The sequence below is a fragment of the Impatiens glandulifera genome, chromosome 6 (genome assembly GCF_907164915.1).
Source record: "Impatiens glandulifera chromosome 6, dImpGla2.1, whole genome shotgun sequence".
Classification (NCBI taxonomy): domain Eukaryota; kingdom Viridiplantae; phylum Streptophyta; class Magnoliopsida; order Ericales; family Balsaminaceae; genus Impatiens; species Impatiens glandulifera.
The window spans coordinates 4,385,703-4,404,505 of NC_061867.1; the positions used below are offsets into that span (position 1 = coordinate 4,385,703).

The following is an 18,803-nucleotide window of genomic DNA, read 5'->3' on the forward strand; positions in this document are numbered from 1 at the left end:
AGAACTTGTCGTTTGACGGGTTCGAACCCAGAACCTCCAAGAGTCGAAATAATATTGTGATAATATATTTTAATTATATATATTTAATAATATTTGTCTATTTAAATTAAATTATAGAAAAACTCAATTTGATTTAATAATAATAATAGTCATTGCCGGCTGAAAATTACTAATATTTTAAAGTCTAAACCGTCTCTTTCAAGTATCAGCACATGAAAATTCAGAATAGTAACCCAGTATTTACAAATGAGCTAAGACATCTGTCATTATTATTATTATTTTTAAATTTTAAAAACTAACACGACTCGAAGACATTACCCGACTTCAAAGTGAGAATCGAACTCATATATCATTTCGATCTTCATAACAGATTCAATTTTTTCAGTAAAGATCAAAGCAATTTCTTATAAAATTTGACAGCAATTGTTTGACTTTACCAGTTTCATATATCTATAACAGCAGAATTGCAGTCTTAGTTACACACACAAAAGAAATTTTGTTTCTATAATTATTATTATTATACCTTGACATTAACTGCAGCCTCCTTAATTTGCTCTATAGTAAAGATGCCAAATATGTCATCGTCGAGGACCGAGTTCACAGCTGCAAGTGCTAAGTCATCGACACTAATAGGTGGGGCGAAGAGTAGATCAGAGGCAGGAAGTGAACTTAGAGGCTTAGTGAAATTTTCACTGGCACGAAGAAATTTCTCGAGTGGCTCTCCTATTAAATCGAGAGGTATCTCAAAGCCATCTACTCGCCTTTTCCCATATATGAAACCGGGTCTTAAAACAACACCTGAGAAATTGACGATGATCAAAATGTGTTCAATGGAAATGTGATTGTGACAGGACATCACAAACCTGAAGTCGGGTATTTAGAGAGAACCTCTGATTCTGCTTTCCTTTTTCCAGTGAAGTATCCGGAAGAAAGGAGAAACGGAGGCAAATTGTAATCATGAACCGAGATCAAAATGAACTTGGGAATGCCTGTAGAGAAGAATTAACCAGAACTCAAAGGAATGTTGCGTAATTGAATGTGCGTAATTGAATGAGATATTTGATTTTTTTCATCAGAATCCGAATCTAGATAGAAAAACAGAAATTACAAGTGTTTTCAAACGCTTTGTTTGATGTGGGTTATTTGAGCTTAATTTCAAATAACTCAATATCTAATCAATAATCTACTACTCATGAATCACATCATTCAAATCATTAATCAATATACCCTCTATTTAAAAATATATATTATATATTTATACCACTAACCATTTTACCAAACTAATCAAACAAGATTATATAGAAATAACCCTAGATCAAGCAAGGCCTCTTACCAAGTTCCTTTGAAGCATTTACTGCAACAACATTAGCCTCTCCATTAATTCTCTGCATTTGTTCTTCATTACCAAAACCTCCAAGAGTGGAAACAACAGCAGTTGCCCCAAAAAGTACTTCCTTCAAATTTGCATAAAAGACGTCGCCTGCAAACATTTATAACCAGAACCAGAGATAAACAAAAGCTTTCAACTGTAACAGACTCTATAGAACACTCTAGCAATCAAGTCGTGAAAGGTATAGGAAAACTTACCTGATATCCAATTCACTTGATCAACCCATGCACCTGAATTAGAGGGACGTCCAGACCTGAGCATTTTAGAACTTAAAAAGGTCAAAACGGTAAAAAAAAACATGTTTAGATGACTTTGAGTGTCGAGATGAACTAAAAACGTGCATTGGAACTAATATTTCATACCTGCTTAGACTTACAACATCAATACCCTTAGATACTGCAGCTTTGCATATTGCAGAACCAACAAAACCACTGCCTCCCAAAACAACGATCTACTAAGAGAAGTATGATAATGTCAAACGGGTAACAAAGGTCATCATAAAAAAAAGATTGTGATAAATCTCAGTAAGATTATACCCGTTCAGTCCTAATATCAGCCACAACATCTATTGTCGTGGAGCTATAATCTTCTCTTACACTCGACGACGCATAGCTGCATTTGACCCCAAGCTTGTTGGGGCTGTAAGTCACAATGGAAAATGAAATCATTTATATTTATAGCTCCATTGGGAAAGAAACAAAAGAATGATAAATAAATATAAATACTGTAAGAAGCTACTCCTACTGAACCATCTCTGTAATTAATAACAGAATATCACACTTGAAAATTTGAGTATTTTTTGTTTGTTGAAAATAGTCCGGTTATGAAGATTCAAACCCATGACCTAATCAACATTAGTTCTTGTGCTCTAGTTCTTTTGCTCTATCACTGAGCTAAATGAGTTTTCTTGAAAATTCGAGTTATAGCTATCAACTTGGGAAAAAAAACTAAAGGTTCATAACAAATTTGAGTTCTGAGGATCATCTTAGAGGGGAAGTATTAAAGATTATAGATCTAATTTTTATTATTTTATTTTTTTCAATTAAGGAGAATTAGCATGACACCCACAGTCATGCCCCGCTTCAACACAAAGCGCTTCCAGATAGAAAAGATTATAGCTCTAATTAAGGCAAGGTAGGTGTAAGCAGTTCAATTAGACCGCTAAACTGTTTTATGTTTAACTCTTAGATATATAGAGAACACAGATGACATTTAGCCATATTGTAAAAGGAAGAAACAACTGTCAATCAAGCATGTTTTGTAGACTACATTGAACTAATAGTTAAGTAACATGATACACTTTACAAAAAAAATGCGTAAAATCAGTTTTCTTTGAATTGCTTCAGCTGGTCACTCGGTGGCTAGCTCAAATCGAATTGATCACTAAGTCAACATGAGTAGGTATATCTTTAACTAGGATTTGGAATTTCTGTCCTTTGTTGGACATTTATGCTCAAAGTGATTCTAAACTACAATAATTAGTTATTGAATCTATTGCCTTGAATATAAGAGTAGCTTTAAGTTCTACTTCTTTCGATAAAAAAAAAACTTGATAATTCTCTTTAGAGAACTTTGGATTTAGATATAGGCAATGAGATTCAAATCCAAGAGTCTATATTCAACTCATATCGCTCTCGAATCAAGATAAATTCTTATGACTTTGAATGGAAATGGAGTGTGGACTGACAAATCACTATAGCATAGGGTTTGAGGTTGAGGTTGTTTCAATTCGCTTAAACAGATCCAAATAATGTGTTCACTCTAAATTCAGATTTGATTCTCTCCCTAATTTATAAGCTATAATTACAAACCTAGTTATATGATGTAATCGTGAGAGATATTCATTCAATCAAACTAAGAAAACACAGTAAGGCAGAAGATGATTACACTATTGCATGTTTCATCATGATATTCATCGAAGTTAACAGGTTACAATCACATCAATTAACCTAAAAATCCTTGAAATCAAAGTGATAGTACAGAGAAGCTAACCGAGTATATCTGGAAACGAGTCGAAAGCGTGGATGTGAGCAAATAGATGAAGAAAGTTTCTTCGATGAAGATGGAGGCGAGGCAACGATGGTGAAGGAAGATAACGACGACATTCTTTACACAGGAAGTGATGCAGGTGGCTCTAATGGCGGATTCCAAAATTTGTAATATATATATTATGAAGTTAGGCAAACACAGTACTGTCCTTTTTCTTTTCTTTTTTTCTTTTTTGTTGGAAGCAAGCGCACTCTCCACCTCCCAAAATTTGAAACTCATTAGCCAAAATAAAAAATAGATAATTGATAATATTTTTAGATATGAAAAGTTGAGAATATTCAAAAGAAAAAATAATAATTTTTATGTAAAAATATTATAAAATAATTTAAATATATATTATCTATATTATTAAGATATTGACTAATTTAGTGGTATAATTTATTTGTCTTTCACATCATCAATCATGGTAATTTTAATGTAAATAATTTTGTCTAAATTCAATTCTCATTAAGAAAATAGCGTTAATATGACAAAATTACTTTTTTATTAAAGTAAATCACATTGATGCTAAGTGATTCGTAGTCTTCAATGTAAGTCCAATCACCCCCACTTTTATAGTAGGAGAAAGGGCTCAATCTATGGAGAACGGCCCCTTTTATTTATTTGTTAGTAAGACCTAACTCTCACTCTTTATCATTAAACCGGTTTTTTATTGAGGGTCTATTAATTTACTGTTCACTTTGGAATGCTTCGTCTTCTTTAAAAAAAAGACAGTTGTTAATTAGAATTAATGTTAATGAAGACTATTGATCAAGAACGACTTCAGATACTGTAATTGAATTGAGAAAAAAATAAAAAAGATAGGGCCTAAGTACTCTATACTATTAAGATATATATTATCTACAATATTAAGATATTGAGTAATTTAGTGGTCAAACATAACTTATTTGTCTTCACATAATTGATCAGGTAGTTCAAGGGTGAATATTTTTTTCTAAAATTCAATCTTCATTTAAAAAAAATAGCGACAAAATCACTTTGTTAGTTAAATAATCACATCGATGCTAAAAGATATGCAGTTTTCAATGTGAGCCAAACCACCTACATTTTTAGTAGAAGAAAGTGACTCAATCTATGGAGAACGGTTCACTTTTCCATCTGTAAGACCTAACTTTCATTATTTATCACCAAGTCGCTTTTCCTTATCTTATTGCTCGCTCTAGAGTATCTCGCCTTAAAAAAATGTTGCTCATTAGCACTAATGTTAACGAGGATCATCGATCAAGGACTTCGGATACTAATTAAGAAAAATAAATAAAAATATATATACTAAATTAAGATATTGAGACAAATATTATTAAGATAGTGAGTATTGTGTGGCAGAGCATAATAATTCATTTGTTTTCACGTAATTGATTATAGTAGTTTAAGGTGTCAATAATTTTGTCTAGAATTCAATTCTTTTTAATAAAATAGTGCTGAAACTACAAAATCACATAGATTTGAATTTTAGAAATAAAAATGGCCTATGAACACGAAAAATTGTAACTACAATAGCAGAACCTGTGACCTTTGCGTTATTAACACGACGCTCTAACCAAAAAAAAATGGCCTATGCAGGTCTCGAACCTGCGACCTTCGCGTTATTAGCACGACGCTCTAACCAACTGAGCTAATAGGCCAGTTGTGTTTTTTTATTGTAGAAAATTGTTATTTAGTCCGGCGAGATAATATGAATTTGTATCAAAATCTAGTCAAAGTAAATATCAAAATTCAAAATACCTCCACCCTTTATCAATTTTCGTAATAGTGACACTTGAGTTTCTTTTCATTTTTGTTAATTACTGAATCTTCCCTACTACAATGAGCAATGCAAGATCAATTTTTCTTTTACAAAAGTTTGAAATTGTACACTTAAAGATTTTGGTGTTACATCTGTTGGTGTTTCTTCAACAGAATCCATGATTAAATTACACATAAAAAGATAATTCAGAAACCTAATAATCACTATATGAAATATGAACCTCAAAATAATATAAAATTATTGTCATCAACTATATGAAATATGAATCTCAAATAAACTAAATTTTGACAAGAAAATGATGACAATAATCTAAAAGAAATTGAAATAAAAGAGACTTAACTGAATTATGCGAGGAACCAAAAACTTTAAATCAAACTATAACCTCCAATTTTCGGATAACTATGCTTTTATCTAGAGTAGAAACTAGGTTTAAGTTACAACTTACAAAAATGCCACTTTAAATCGTTTTTTAATTTGGTAAAAACGGAATGAGCTGGTTCAGGTAAAAGGTAGAGCTTGAGGTGAATGAAAAAGTTTGTCATTCTCAGTGTCTAGAACTAGAAATCGGTAATCTACTCACATTGAACTAGAAATAAATAAACTCAATGGGAACCAACAAATGTGGAGAGGGGAACTAAGAGAGTGATAAGTGAGAAAGAAAATAAGTGATTTTTTCTTTAAAAAAAATATGATAAACCCGCTAGGTTAACCCAGGCTATCGGATTTCCAGTCCACCCGACAGGTTTACCGGGTTTAACTGGATTGATTGCATTTCCGATTATTTCATCAATATAACCCAGTTTGACGACCAATTCATTGAGTTTGTCGGTTCGAGAGTCAGACAGGATTTCAAATCTATAGTTCAAACTATCTAAAACTAATAAACTAAGTAATAATTAAATTTTTTTTTTCTAATAACATTTTTTTTAATATAAGAAGAACCTAACATCCTCTCTTCTACTCATTCTTCTCACTTAGAGTTTTTTAATTTCTTTTTTATAAAATGTCAAGTTTCGCTATTCTTTCGAAGTACGATTAATTTTCGCGAGTTAAATATATAACTCGTAAATATAATCAACCAATTTAATTAAACGAGAGAAACTTGTTATCGGATAGATTCGAACCTAGAATATTAGATATCTTTATCCACCATAAATTGTCACTTGAGTTATCTGAATGTATTCTCAATCTAAACGAAAACTTACAAATAAAAGAGATTGATCTCCTACTTAAAATAATATATATAATAAATATTTGCATCATAAAAGTATTGTCTACCCCGGGGTCCCCAAGTAAGGATTATCATTTTCCTCCCTTTTCCAAATCTATTATAACACAACTGTGCAAGACTACCTTCCATAACGTCAATTTAGAGCGAAAATGGCGAAGTCATCGGCGACTAAGGATGCTCAAGCACTTTTCCGTTCTCTCCGTTCTTCCTATGCCGCCACTCCCACTAACCTCAAGGTTTGACTTCCTTCATTTCTTACCATAGATCTGTCCCATACCATGGAATTCATGTCTTGATACTCAATATATCTTGATTTTATTTGCAGATCATCGATCTCTATGTTATGTTTTCTATTTCAACAGCTTTGATTCAGGTAAGTTATCATCTAATTGATTGATATAATCGAATCTATAGATATGTATTTTGATTTTGTGATTCACCAGCTGATGGTTCTGTGTGAGAAATTGAGATTGAATTTAGCTTTTACAATTGAATGATTTCATCTTGTGATGCTGTATCTACATGATTTGTTTATATTATTGAACCAACTACTGTTTTTGATCTTCAAATTCCATAGCTAATGTCCAAGTTCGTGGTAATGTTTGATACAGATCTTCACCAATTTGCTTTAGCCTGTTACATATTTAGCTTTAAAACAGGTGGTTTACATGGCAATCAAATGTAGTCTTTTCGGATGCAAAATGTAGAAGATTAAATTCACATATCTCTCGAACATTCTATATCTAATGTCCAAGTTCGTGTTAATGTTTGATACAGATCTTCACCAATTTGCTTTAGCCTGTTACATATTTAGCTTTAAAACAGGTGGTTTACATGGCAATCCAAACTAGTCTTGTCGGATGCAAAATGTAGAAGATTAAATTGACATATCTCTCAAACATTCCATATCTAATGTCCAAGTTCGTGTTAATGTTTGACACAGATCTTCACCAATCTGTTATTGATAACTCTGTTATATGATTAGTTCAATTCATTATACCTTATTTTGCTTCAAGTTACTTTCTGTTAGCCTGTTACAAATTTAGCTTTAAAACAGGTGGTTTACATGGCTATCGTCGGTTCGTTTCCTTTCAATTCGTTTCTCTCTGGAGTGCTCTCATGTGTTGGAACAGCAGTTCTTGCTGGTAAGCAGTTCTGTTTGTTAATTTATGTTTTAGGTTGTGGTAAAGATTCTTCATTGTTCCTTACTGATTACCTTCTCTGATTGCAGTTTGTCTTCGTATTCAAGTAAACAAAGAAAACAAGGAATTTAAGGTAAGGTCACAATATACTCGTTTATTTGATATTTCTACTCTGGTTTAGTGATCCAGGACTTGTTTGATGTATGTTATTCGAATTTAATTTCAAATAACTCGCTATCATCATTAACCATCAATACTGTAATACCCATTAAAATTTCATACCCCTAATTTTCTTTACTCAAATAACATGGGTTTTCAAGATCAGAGAAGGGCCTAGGTTTTTCCAATTGTTGGGTAGGCTTTTTGAGCTTGTTAGTGTTGTATGACTGCCACTGTCGTTTCCTTGTGCCATGGATGTGATAACTGATAAGCCATTTTTAGGGTTTATATGTCCTGCTAGTTTACCGAGTTTGATATTTAATGAATGGATGATATTGAACAAGGAATTTAGTGAATTCTATGATGAACTTCTCGACTTGTTTTCTCATAGTTGAAGTTGTTTTTATATATCTGTAGGATTTGCCACCAGAACGTGCATTCGCAGATTTCGTGCTTTGCAATTTGGTGCTCCATTTGGTGATTATGAACTTCCTTGGCTGATAGTTGGAGCCCAAAACAGTTTGAATTGCTTTATATTATTCTGGATCTTCATAGTTGGAGTTTTGTAGTACTTTTAGGGTTTTTCCTTTAGTCTACATAACTATATTGCATCTTTCACTATTTCAAATGGTATTCTGAGTTACTTAATGAATTGATAGGTCACTTGACTGCAATTTAATTTCAGATTATGATTTTGATCTGGTTATGACATATCAAAACATATGAATATTTAAGAGATTGATTTGTTGGAAACCACTCACTAGGGATTTTGGATGATCAAGTGGAAAGAGACTAAAAATCTCTTTTCGAAACTATATCCTAAGTTAAAACGAGGATTATGACTATGGAGATAGATTTATCGGAAATTTTTACATAAATAATATAATAGGTAAAAGATAAACTAATGCATAGAACTAGCTTAATAAAATTGAACATTTTGTCATATCTTATCAATGGTTTTAAGTTAGTTAATATCCTTGATTGGTAACGTTTTCACTGAGAATTGAACTCTGTGATTTTTTTTATGTCCCTTATTTTGATTTTTTTTATTTCTACCGGACTACTATGATATTAAAAGTAAGTAGGAAACAAAAAAAAAGACTTTTTGTCATTAAAATTATTTGAAGAATTGACGATTAATTAATTTATACTTTATTTCCAAAACTTAAGAATTAATTTATTTCATTATTCATATACATTAATTTTTTTTGGGATATAAAGCAAAACTACCAATATTTAAGAATTAATTTATTTCACTAATATAAATTATTTTTTTTTTGAAATAAAAGAGAACTAACATAATGACGACTTTTATTACTAGGATACTAGTCATGTAAATTATAAAATAAAGAGTATTTGTTTTTAAAGTTTATTATATTAATATTTATAACTAATTATATAAATATGGATCAATTGTATTGTTTCGACGAGTCATGTCTCGGTTGTGATCGTGATCAATTAATATGTTTATTCCACAACTTTTTTATTATGACAATATAAGAGATCTCCTCTAAAACTTATATAGAAACATTCATTGATTTTTTTAGGATTTCAAAGCTCTCGATAAATTTTGGTTTATGTTTCCATTATTTTTAATTTTGTATCTTTGAATATTTTTGTGACCATATAAATATTTCTTATTAGTGTGGCCCTAAATTTCTTACACGTGTCTTGATAAGTCTTGGTGAATTACCAATTTCAAAATGAGTCACAATCTCTCACATAGACAACAAGAACGAATAACACATGCATTCCTTTCTCTCTCTCTCTCCATAGATAAGGGCGGCTTTCACTCTCTCTCTTTCTTCTCTTCTCTATGCGCGCGCAACCTCTCACAAACGCACACACACACTTCCGCAGACTATGTTGATTCTCTCTGCTCCATCTCACTCTTGCACCTTTGCCACTGCTAGGGTTTCATCTGCTAACTCCAAGCTCCGTCAGATTTCCTGCTCTCTCTCCGTCCAATCGATTGGCCGGCGGCGCTGTGGTTATTCATTCGTACTCTATTGCTATACTAAGGCAAGAGAAATGAAGGAAAATGAGGCGGCGGAAGTATCTGTTGTAGCTTCCGAGGAGATCGAGCTTGGACATTCACGTGCATTTCTTGATATTCGAACTGAAGAAGGTTGGTGTTCTCTTCACTTATATTATACATAGTCAATTACATACTTAGATAACTATTGTGATGGAATGTAATTGATGTCTGTGTGATGCGGTATAAGAATGTAATGCGTTTTCTTATACGGCTATCTTCGATTGTTCGATAGTTATTACTTTGATTGTTCCGTCTGTTAGAGAGTGTTCAGTACGAGATTACTTTAGTTTGATCTGCTTGTCCACGAATTGTGGAATGTTCTCTTCTATTTGAATTTGGACTGCTTATTCAGTTCATATCAGCTTCAGATTGGTGTGCATTTATTGAATACAAGTGATTCTCTAATAACTTTGTTAGTTTGATCTGCTTGTCCATGAATTGTGGAATGTTGTCTTGTAGAGGAAGTCTTCTATTTCAAATTGGACTGCTTATTTAGTTCATATCAGCTTCGGATGCATCTATTGAATACAAGTGATTCTCTAATAACATTGTTAGATTGATCTGCTTGTCCATGAATTGTGGAATGTTGTCTTCTAGAGGAAGTCTTCTATTTCAAATTGGACTGCTTATTCAGTTCATATCAGCTTCGGAATTGTGTGCATCTATTGAATACAAGTGACTCTCTAATAACTTTGTTAGTTTGATCTGCTTGTCCACGAATTGTGGAATGTTCTTTACTACAAATTGGACTGCTTATTCAGTTCATATCAGCTTTGGATTGAGGTGACCGTCTATAGAATATAAGTGATTCTCTAATATCAAAACACTTGCCTGGTCATGAGTCATGAGAAGCTCATCTGGTTGCAGTCTTCTAATGAATGAACTTTTTTCTTTTGGAGTCAATGCTACTGGATTTGAGATTGATTTCCAAAACCTGAAATGCTATGCAGTCTGACTACAATAGTCTCTGTTGACACTTTTCTGTACAAGTAATGACATTTTGTAAATTGTCTTGTCATTATATTTTTAATTCTATCTATTATAGGCAGAGATTCTGTATGTATTTGTTCATGGAGGGTAGCGTCTGTGGTTACCAGGACAAAAACAGTTCATATTTTGTAGTCATCACTTTTAAGACCACATGTGCACAATGTCTTACAGAGCTGGAATATGAATTTTGTGAATGTTATCATTTAGTGATGTATAAGAAACTGGGGTTAATTGACTTTACTTAAAAATAGCATCACTTAAGCTCACAATATGATATTTTTATAACTTGGGAAGAAGCATAGTTTCTTCTGTGGATGTTGCTTCTGAAATTTTCTTTGCAACTTTAACTCTATCTCCTTTATATATGGGGATTGTCAGAATATCTTGTAAGTATCTTAACTTGTTCAACTAGCTATTGTTTAGGGTATAGTCTTCTGTGTGAACATCATAACAAAATGCTCCCTATATTCTTTGTCAAGACCTTTCCAACTTATGATTTATGCTATTTCTATAAACAGGATTAAACTAACAAATTATTGTTTATTTTAAAGCTCTTGCATTGAGATACAGTATTTTTTTTATCTTCTCTTCAAGATTAACCTGATCTGTTAGGTGGTTTTGTGATCTTTATATGTATATCAGCTGTTTCCTCTTTTTGTTCCGAAGTTTGGCTTGAGTTACTGCCTCCTTATGTTGCATCAGTTTTGAGTCTTTGCAGATCTGCTTTCTGGAATTAGAAGAGAAAAGGAAAAAGGAAAGCTTCCTCCAAATATTGCTGAAGGAATGGAAGAACTTTACTGGAATTACCGAAATGCAGTAAAATTCCTTTCTTTTTGTTAGGCTATATTTTCTTAATATCATAATGACACCTTTCAAAAGAAACTTTAAACATCAAGGCCAGGTTGCACATTTTAATACCTTATATTAAACTTTTTAATTATTCTAATGGAACAATGTCACTTGTTAATTACCTATTAAAGCTGTTGTTTCTAATTTTGCTTTCCTTTGCATTTTTTGGGTTTTGTTATGGCGCTCGAGTTTATATATTTACATTCTTGTTCCAAGTAAATAGACATGGTCATTGAAACCATATCCCATCCATGGCATAAAAACGGAATAATCTGGGCATTGACAGAATAGGATAATGATAGAAAAAGGAAAACATAGCTGGATTACAGCTGATTTTCTATGACCAACGTTTTTCTCCTAGTTTTGTCAATCTATTTTTACTTTTCTTTGTAAGTAACCTTTATTTACAAGAAATACTTCAATATTGCAATACAATATTTGGTTAGGTCATACATGTATTACATGCCTCCTTAAGAAATGTGTTTTGGATTGGGTCTTCTTGTTCAGGTTTTCCAAAGTGGTATCCCCAAGGCAGATGAACATGTTCTTTCCAACATGTCCATAGTTCTTGATAGAGTTTACAGGGATGTGGAGGTATCATTCCTTTGATACTACTCTATAGCCTATATATATTGTTTGTTAAGCATGTCCTGTTCCAAACTCTCAAATTATTTCCTTTACCAGAACCTTGTTCGCCTTTTTCATGAACAACTGATTACTGTGCAGGATCCTTTTGTCTTCTCACCCTATCACAAAGCCATAAGACAACCATTTGACCACTATATGTTTGGACAAAATTATATCCGCCTCTTGGTGGATTTCAGGTGTGTATGATATACAACTTGTGATCTAATGAACTTTGACATTGGAAGGAAAATGATGCTTGGACATAAGGATGGAGATTATGAACTTATTTTTTCTTTTTCCTTAGTCACATCGATTTAGATATTTAATATGGTCATGTTTCTTGTAATATATTGTGTTTGGTAGATAAAAGACCACTTTTGTCCATGAACATGGCACTAGTGCTCGTAATTGATCCTATATCTTGAAAATACCCAACTCTGATAAATGTCCTCCATTTTGCACAGTTAATGACAAGTAAGTTACTTTCTGTGGAGAATCAAAACATTTATCAACATTCAGAGTCGATGTTGGGTATTTTTAATGTATATGGTCAAATATGAGCACACTGCACACATGCAATGTTCATGGGCAAACATGAACTTTGTCCCAGATTTTAATATGTGAACTTTATGACAGTGACATCTTAATATGTAAGCTGGTATGTTCTACTTCTTCTTGTTCTTTTGGATAAAGAGGCCTCTATTTTTCACCTGGATCCATTAAACTAGTTATGTGCAGTTCAAGAATTTACATTTCAAGTTTTAAAAAATCACAGTACTGACCAATGACCTTGATTTATTTTTTATTCAGGAACTCATATACTGGCAACATACCTCTTTTTGGTGAAATAGAAGATAACCTTCGAAAGGTGCTGAAAATCCTTGCTTTGATTCTTTCCTTGTTTTTTGTTCCTTGCTTTGTTTTTCCCCTCCCTATCCTTTGTAATGTTTGAACACATCTTCCATTCTTTTTAATGAAAAGTTGACCTTTTAAAAAAGAAAAAATCTTCTGATTCTAATTGTGAGTTATATGTTTGTGGCACAAAATGAAATTCTTGAGTTTTATTAGAGCATGAGTGTGCTTTGCTAATGGAATAGTTCAGCTACTTTAATCTAGATTTGAATCACAAAACTATAACTGTTATAACTACCTCTAACTACTAACTTCCTACACAATGATAATAATATTTACTAGCCTATTGCACATCACTTTAATACACATATCACCATCTTCTATAGTAAAAGTAGTCACCGCTTCCTCATTGGTTGTATAGAAATATCAATTTTGCTGTACTTCCTCCTCAAGGAAAGATTGTCAATGATATCATCCCATGCATTGGCAGCAAAGGACGGGAGTGCCATCCTAGAAAGGGCTTCTGCATGGAATCACTTTGCGTAATAATCCTAGAGGGATTTCATTTCAGAGATGCCTTTGCTTGAGTATTTTCCCAAAGTCACTATTCATATGTCAATATTGAGCCTAACTAGAATTAGAAATTGAAGCTGCGATGGTTTTAAATATTAATGTTTGTGAGAGGCTTGTATAAACAGAATTAAACATGGTTGTAGTATTTATGCACAGATTCCAAATAGCAAATTATCAGTCTTGACCACTAATTTCAAGTATTCCTCAAATTAGGATAAACCTGAAGACTTGTTAAGTTGTTATCTGTCTTCTTTAAATAGTCTTCATCATAAATGATTTATCCTCCCTGCCTATAACTTCCAAATTCTTGTGTCCGCACTGTTTACTGTTTAACTTTCCTGATATTATTGATAATAGTATTGCCTTAAAAACACAGGGCCACAATGTTATACTGATGTCTAATCATCAAACAGAGGCAGATCCGGCCATTATTGCTTTGTTACTTGAAGCAACAAATCCTTATATTGCTGAAAACTTGGTGAAGAAATTTCTTTTTTTTACTTATTATGTTATTTGATTACTCTGAAAACTTAATATTCATCTTAACCTAAACGGTATTTTCCAGATCTATGTGGCAGGTGACAGAGTGATTACTGATCCTCTTTCCAAGCCCTTCAGCATGGGAAGGTGATTGGATGAATTCAAGTATTATGGTATGTCATTTACATAGATTTATCTTTTAAGTATCCTCTGTAGGAATCTCTTGTGTGTGTATTCCAAAAAGCATATGAATGATGTTCCTGAGCTTGCTGACATGAAGAAAAAAGCAAATACAAAAAGTTTGAAGGAAATGGCCGTGCTTTTGAGGTACAATTCCTTCACTTGTTTTTTTTGAATTGTTAAAGTTTGTATTAATAGAGTTGTCACAAATGTAATGGGTTTGAGTCTTCACACACTAACCATTTACAAAAAGAGCGTCATAAATGTGATTTCTGGTTATACCAACAATGTATATACTAAGAGCTTGTTTAATGTAGTTGGTTATAATCTTGATTTAAGAAATATAAATCTTGTTTGAAGAAAAAGTGGATTATTTGGGTTAAATAACTAAAATATTATTTGTATTTAATATTTTAAAATGGTATAAAAAAATAAATAATATTCTAGTATTTTAGTTGTTGATTTGAATGATGATTGGATAAGAGGTTAAATCCAAATAACCCTTCATCAAACAAGCCCAAGTCTTACATGATCTGTACATTGTTCATTGAGCAACTCAATCATCAAACCACATTGAATTGTTGGTACGTTTCAGTTTTACTATATACACTTTTTTATGAATAACAGTTTTCATATGTGGTCACATATCTATAGGCAGCCTGTCCAAGTCACCAATATTAGCAGCATCTAACTTCTTGATTATAGTGGTTGGACCATTATTTTCCTTTTTTTGCACCTCGTGGACTTTGTTTGTTTTCCTAGATTGTGTTAGATTAAGATGACTTCCAAACTAATCCGAATTTGACCTCCCATGGATTATATATAAAGGAGTACGATAAAAAAAATGATGTTAATCAATAGAGGGCCTGGTATTATAAACATGGCCACAAATAATTATGCGATATTGGAATTTAGTCCTAACACGAATCCTTTTAGGAAGAAGTGAAATTTGTTTATGCTTCATCCTAACATCATGATTTCCAAGGCTTAGGTTGAATGTTCAGCAACGGGCTGTTCAAACAAATCTGATCATAGCCATATGCTATCAATTTCTTAGTTTCATATGCCTCAAGAAAATCAAGAAATCTTCAGTGCTTAAAATGAGTTAGGAGTTGCTAATAGCTTACCTAGTGCAGAGACAAGCATGGCACACAAATCACAAACTTGATGATATTTTACTTTTCAAATAATAAGTCTCCTATTCTGAAGGGTTAAACCACATCTGTATGCTCTCTATTATTGGTTCCTTGAAAAAATCCAAATAGCCCAAGATCAAACAAGCTCTTACTCCTGTTTACATGCTAGGGGTGGATCACGAATAATATGGATAGCACCGAGTGGTGGAAGGGATCGCCCTGACCCTATCACAAATGAATGGTTCCCGGTAAGATTTCTACATTTGTTTGTGAATGGATGACGTAGATGGGTAGGGGAGTTTCCATTTTATATGGTCCATAAACCCAAATTTGAGCTCGAACATGGTCAAGAAATTCAAATTAGTGCTAATATTCTTTTAATCTTTCTCGAAAAATTTCTCATTCTCATCATGACAATATTCGGGGTTTGTTTTTGAGTTGTAAGACTTATTTGCAATCTTATTTGAGTTAAATGATATATTTGTAAATTTTAGGGGCTAAATTTGTGTGTTATAAAATGACAGAACTTCCATGTATATCACTGTTCTCATAGGCAAAGATTAAGCTGCGCTGATTATGTAGTTTCAACTGCTTAGTTGTTCACAAACTCATTTTTTTTTCTTCTAAGGTCAATATAACGGAAAAGAAAATGCTGCATACATTACAACTAGGTTACATTTTTATATTAAAATAAGTTCTTGTCTTAGGAGCAACTACACTACATATATAAGAGAGTTAGTCGATTTCTTCCCTTGCTATATTTGATATATTTTCCAGCCCATATTAATCACTCATACTGATAAAAAGAGGTTCAGGCACCCTTTGACGTTTCTTCAGTGGACAATATGAGAAGGCTAACCGAGCATGCTGGTGTTCCTGGTCACATTTACCCCCTATCTTTATTATGCCATGATATCATGCCTCCACCTCCTCAAGTATGTTTTTCTTCTTTTCGTAGACCAATCATATATATATTTGTTTCTGTAATGATAATAGGATGTAGTAGTATAGGTAATATGGTAGTTAGCAAAGTACGTTAGTAGCTTAATCGGTTAGTAGGCATCATTTGGAGTAACGAATGAAGCTTACGCCATTCTTGGGTCTTCATCTTCATTCATCACTCCAAATAATACATACTCTTACTATTTATATGCTACTAACCCATTAACGTACTAATTTAGTATGCTAATTACCAAAATACCCCTATAATATTATTACTAGTGTTACAGTTTCACATAGATGATACCCTTTTTATCCCCAGGTTGAGAAAGAAATTGGAGAGAAAAGAATAATTTCTTTCAGTGGAACCGGATTATCAGTAGCACCCGAAATCAGTATCCATTCAATTGCAGCTAGTTCCGGGAATCCTGAAGAGGTTGGAAATTGTAAAATAATTCTTCTTTAAAGATGATTCCATTATTAGCTATTAAACCTTGTTTTGATTGTAATTTTGTAGGTTAAGGAAGCTTATTGCAAAGCTCTGTACGATTCGGTGGTTGACCAATATAGTGTGCTCAACCGTGCTATACATGGAAAGAAAGGCCTTGAAGCATCTGTTCCGAGTGTCTGCTTATCACAACCGTGGAACCAGGCTGCCTCTTGAACATAAACAATTTTCTCATTTTACATACTTCTGATCAGGTTTGTTGAGTTTGGACTGGAATTGTTTGCCTTTCTCTTGCGCAATATATTCAGGTGGTAGGTCAAACTAATATTTCCTCAACGGCACTTCCGAACTCTCTGCCCGTTCCAAATTTGGGCAACATTCAGATCCGGTAACTTCGACTTCATGGTATATACACTATATTTTTGCCCGATTCATTCACTTGTAAAGTATTTTGCAGAGTCTTCTAAGCATGAGATCTCTTATTTACACTGTTAATCCTTTTTTTTGAGATTAATTTTCTAATGATAATGGTTTTGGAAACTCGATTTCTATCAAATTTCTCATCCAAATCCAGATCGGGAATGAGATTGGAATATGGAAACGGGATGTAGGCAGACTTTCGGATCCGATTCCATATTCAATTATTCATAAACAAAAGTGTTTTCAAATACCCTACAAAAATAGCCTAAATTATTATTAACCTCTGTCCTTCTCATGTTATCTACAATTTATTCTCTTTTTGGATGTATAAAAAAATTGGGTTTATGGCAATGCAAATCATCTGATTCTTCTTCACTTGTTGAAGTCCTTAGAAAAAAACAGAAAATATATTGCTTGTTTTGTGTCTATTAGTGCTGGAAAATTACATGCATTGAACCTTTTCTAGCTTTTATATTTCTTATTTTATTCTCCCAATAGTACAAAGATGAATGCCTTTTTTCTTTCTTTCTTTTCCACCGGATAAATTTGCTTTTTACTGTGCTATGGTGGTAGTACCACTTTATTACTTTTCCCCCCCCAAAAAAACATCAACTAAAATATTTATTTCAAAATTTAAATTAAATTTATCTTTTTTTTTTATCAATATCATTTTATATAGTTTTCTTATACAACTAACAAAACAAATTACATGAAAGTAGGAAGTTCAAACAAACTAAAATGGAAAATGTAATTTATTCTAAGATATTAAGTTGGGTCAGGTTCGGATTCGGGTTTTATGTTATAACTCGATATTTTAGTATTTAGTTTAATGAATTGAGATGATGTTGGGTTATGTTGAATTTTTTAAATAATTCTAACTAAAAAAAGTTGTTGGATTGAGTGGTTTCTTTTAGAAAGCTTAGTTTTTTATTTTTATTTTTATTTTAAGAGGGATTGAGGAGTTCTAATGGATTCATAGTGGATTCATACTTTTCAATTTTGGACTAATATGAGAATTTATAAATCTAAGATAAGCATAGTATAGTCTAATAATGAAGATTAATAATGACTGTCTAAAATAGTTTAATTATTACTTTAAATATTTTATTTATTTTTGTCTCCTTATAGTTCAACACATGTGGAGCTAGCTTGTTTGGAGTTTGGAATACACTTCTCCATAATACAGTCTTATTTGGTTTTGATTTTCAATTTTGAGGGTTTCTTTTCAAACAATTTACATGATCATTATTAAATATTCATTCAGGGATAATTCTGTAATTGTCCAATTAAATCCCATTATCACATTCTTGATTCCTGTCTGTGTTTGTCAGAAAACAAACAAAAATATAAATCTGGATTTTCCTTCTGAAACAATTCTAGACCAATCAAACTCATGTTTTGCCAGCCATTTTTAATTAAACAAGTGTTGAAAATTGCAAACCACAAATTTCCTTCCTTTAAATTAAAATGATTGCATATATTATTATTCATTATTACCACTGTTTAAAAAAAACAATAATATCCTCCATTTCAATAAGCTCTAGACTTTATATTTT

General features: G+C 32.3%; 3 protein-coding genes and 1 non-coding gene across 5 annotated transcripts; 2 read left to right on the forward strand and 2 right to left on the reverse strand.

Annotated features, from left to right (window-relative positions):
• Positions 1–369: 369 nt before the first annotated feature.
• Positions 370–3,541, reverse strand: LOC124942014 (uncharacterized protein At1g32220, chloroplastic-like). The gene is made up of 7 exons (XM_047482420.1): positions 3,383–3,541; positions 1,927–2,029; positions 1,753–1,841; positions 1,588–1,643; positions 1,334–1,480; positions 864–989; positions 370–798 (listed from the first exon to the last, which is right to left on the reverse strand). Exons 1-7 carry the CDS (start codon positions 3,493–3,495, stop codon positions 518–520), a joined length of 915 nt encoding a protein of 304 aa, XP_047338376.1. The 5' UTR covers positions 3,496–3,541; the 3' UTR covers positions 370–517.
• Positions 3,542–4,987: 1,446 nt separating this feature from the next.
• On the reverse strand, positions 4,988–5,061 carry TRNAI-AAU. Its single transcript has one exon. It is a non-coding gene; the product is annotated as a tRNA-Ile (tRNA).
• A 1,423-nt stretch (positions 5,062–6,484) lies between these two features.
• Positions 6,485–8,413, forward strand: LOC124942295 (dolichyl-diphosphooligosaccharide--protein glycosyltransferase subunit DAD1-like). The gene is made up of 5 exons (XM_047482769.1): positions 6,485–6,650; positions 6,740–6,787; positions 7,472–7,559; positions 7,646–7,689; positions 8,133–8,413. The coding sequence occupies exons 1-5, from the start codon at positions 6,564–6,566 to the stop codon at positions 8,214–8,216; spliced, it is 351 nt and encodes a 116-aa protein (XP_047338725.1). The 5' UTR covers positions 6,485–6,563; the 3' UTR covers positions 8,217–8,413.
• A 1,032-nt stretch (positions 8,414–9,445) lies between these two features.
• On the forward strand, positions 9,446–17,362 carry LOC124941940 (glycerol-3-phosphate acyltransferase, chloroplastic-like). 2 transcript variants are annotated; one of them, XM_047482331.1, is made up of 12 exons: positions 9,446–9,843; positions 11,462–11,559; positions 12,100–12,186; positions 12,319–12,416; positions 13,030–13,087; positions 14,021–14,122; positions 14,210–14,271; positions 14,341–14,451; positions 15,610–15,688; positions 16,256–16,375; positions 16,702–16,815; positions 16,897–17,362. In XM_047482331.1, the coding sequence occupies exons 1-12, from the start codon at positions 9,579–9,581 to the stop codon at positions 17,041–17,043; spliced, it is 1,341 nt and encodes a 446-aa protein (XP_047338287.1). In that variant the 5' UTR covers positions 9,446–9,578; the 3' UTR covers positions 17,044–17,362. The 2 variants fall into 2 exon arrangements, with proteins under 2 accessions (XP_047338287.1, XP_047338288.1); XM_047482332.1 differs by having other exon boundaries at positions 9,725–9,843; positions 11,446–11,559.
• The last annotated feature ends 1,441 nt before the right edge of the window (positions 17,363–18,803 follow it).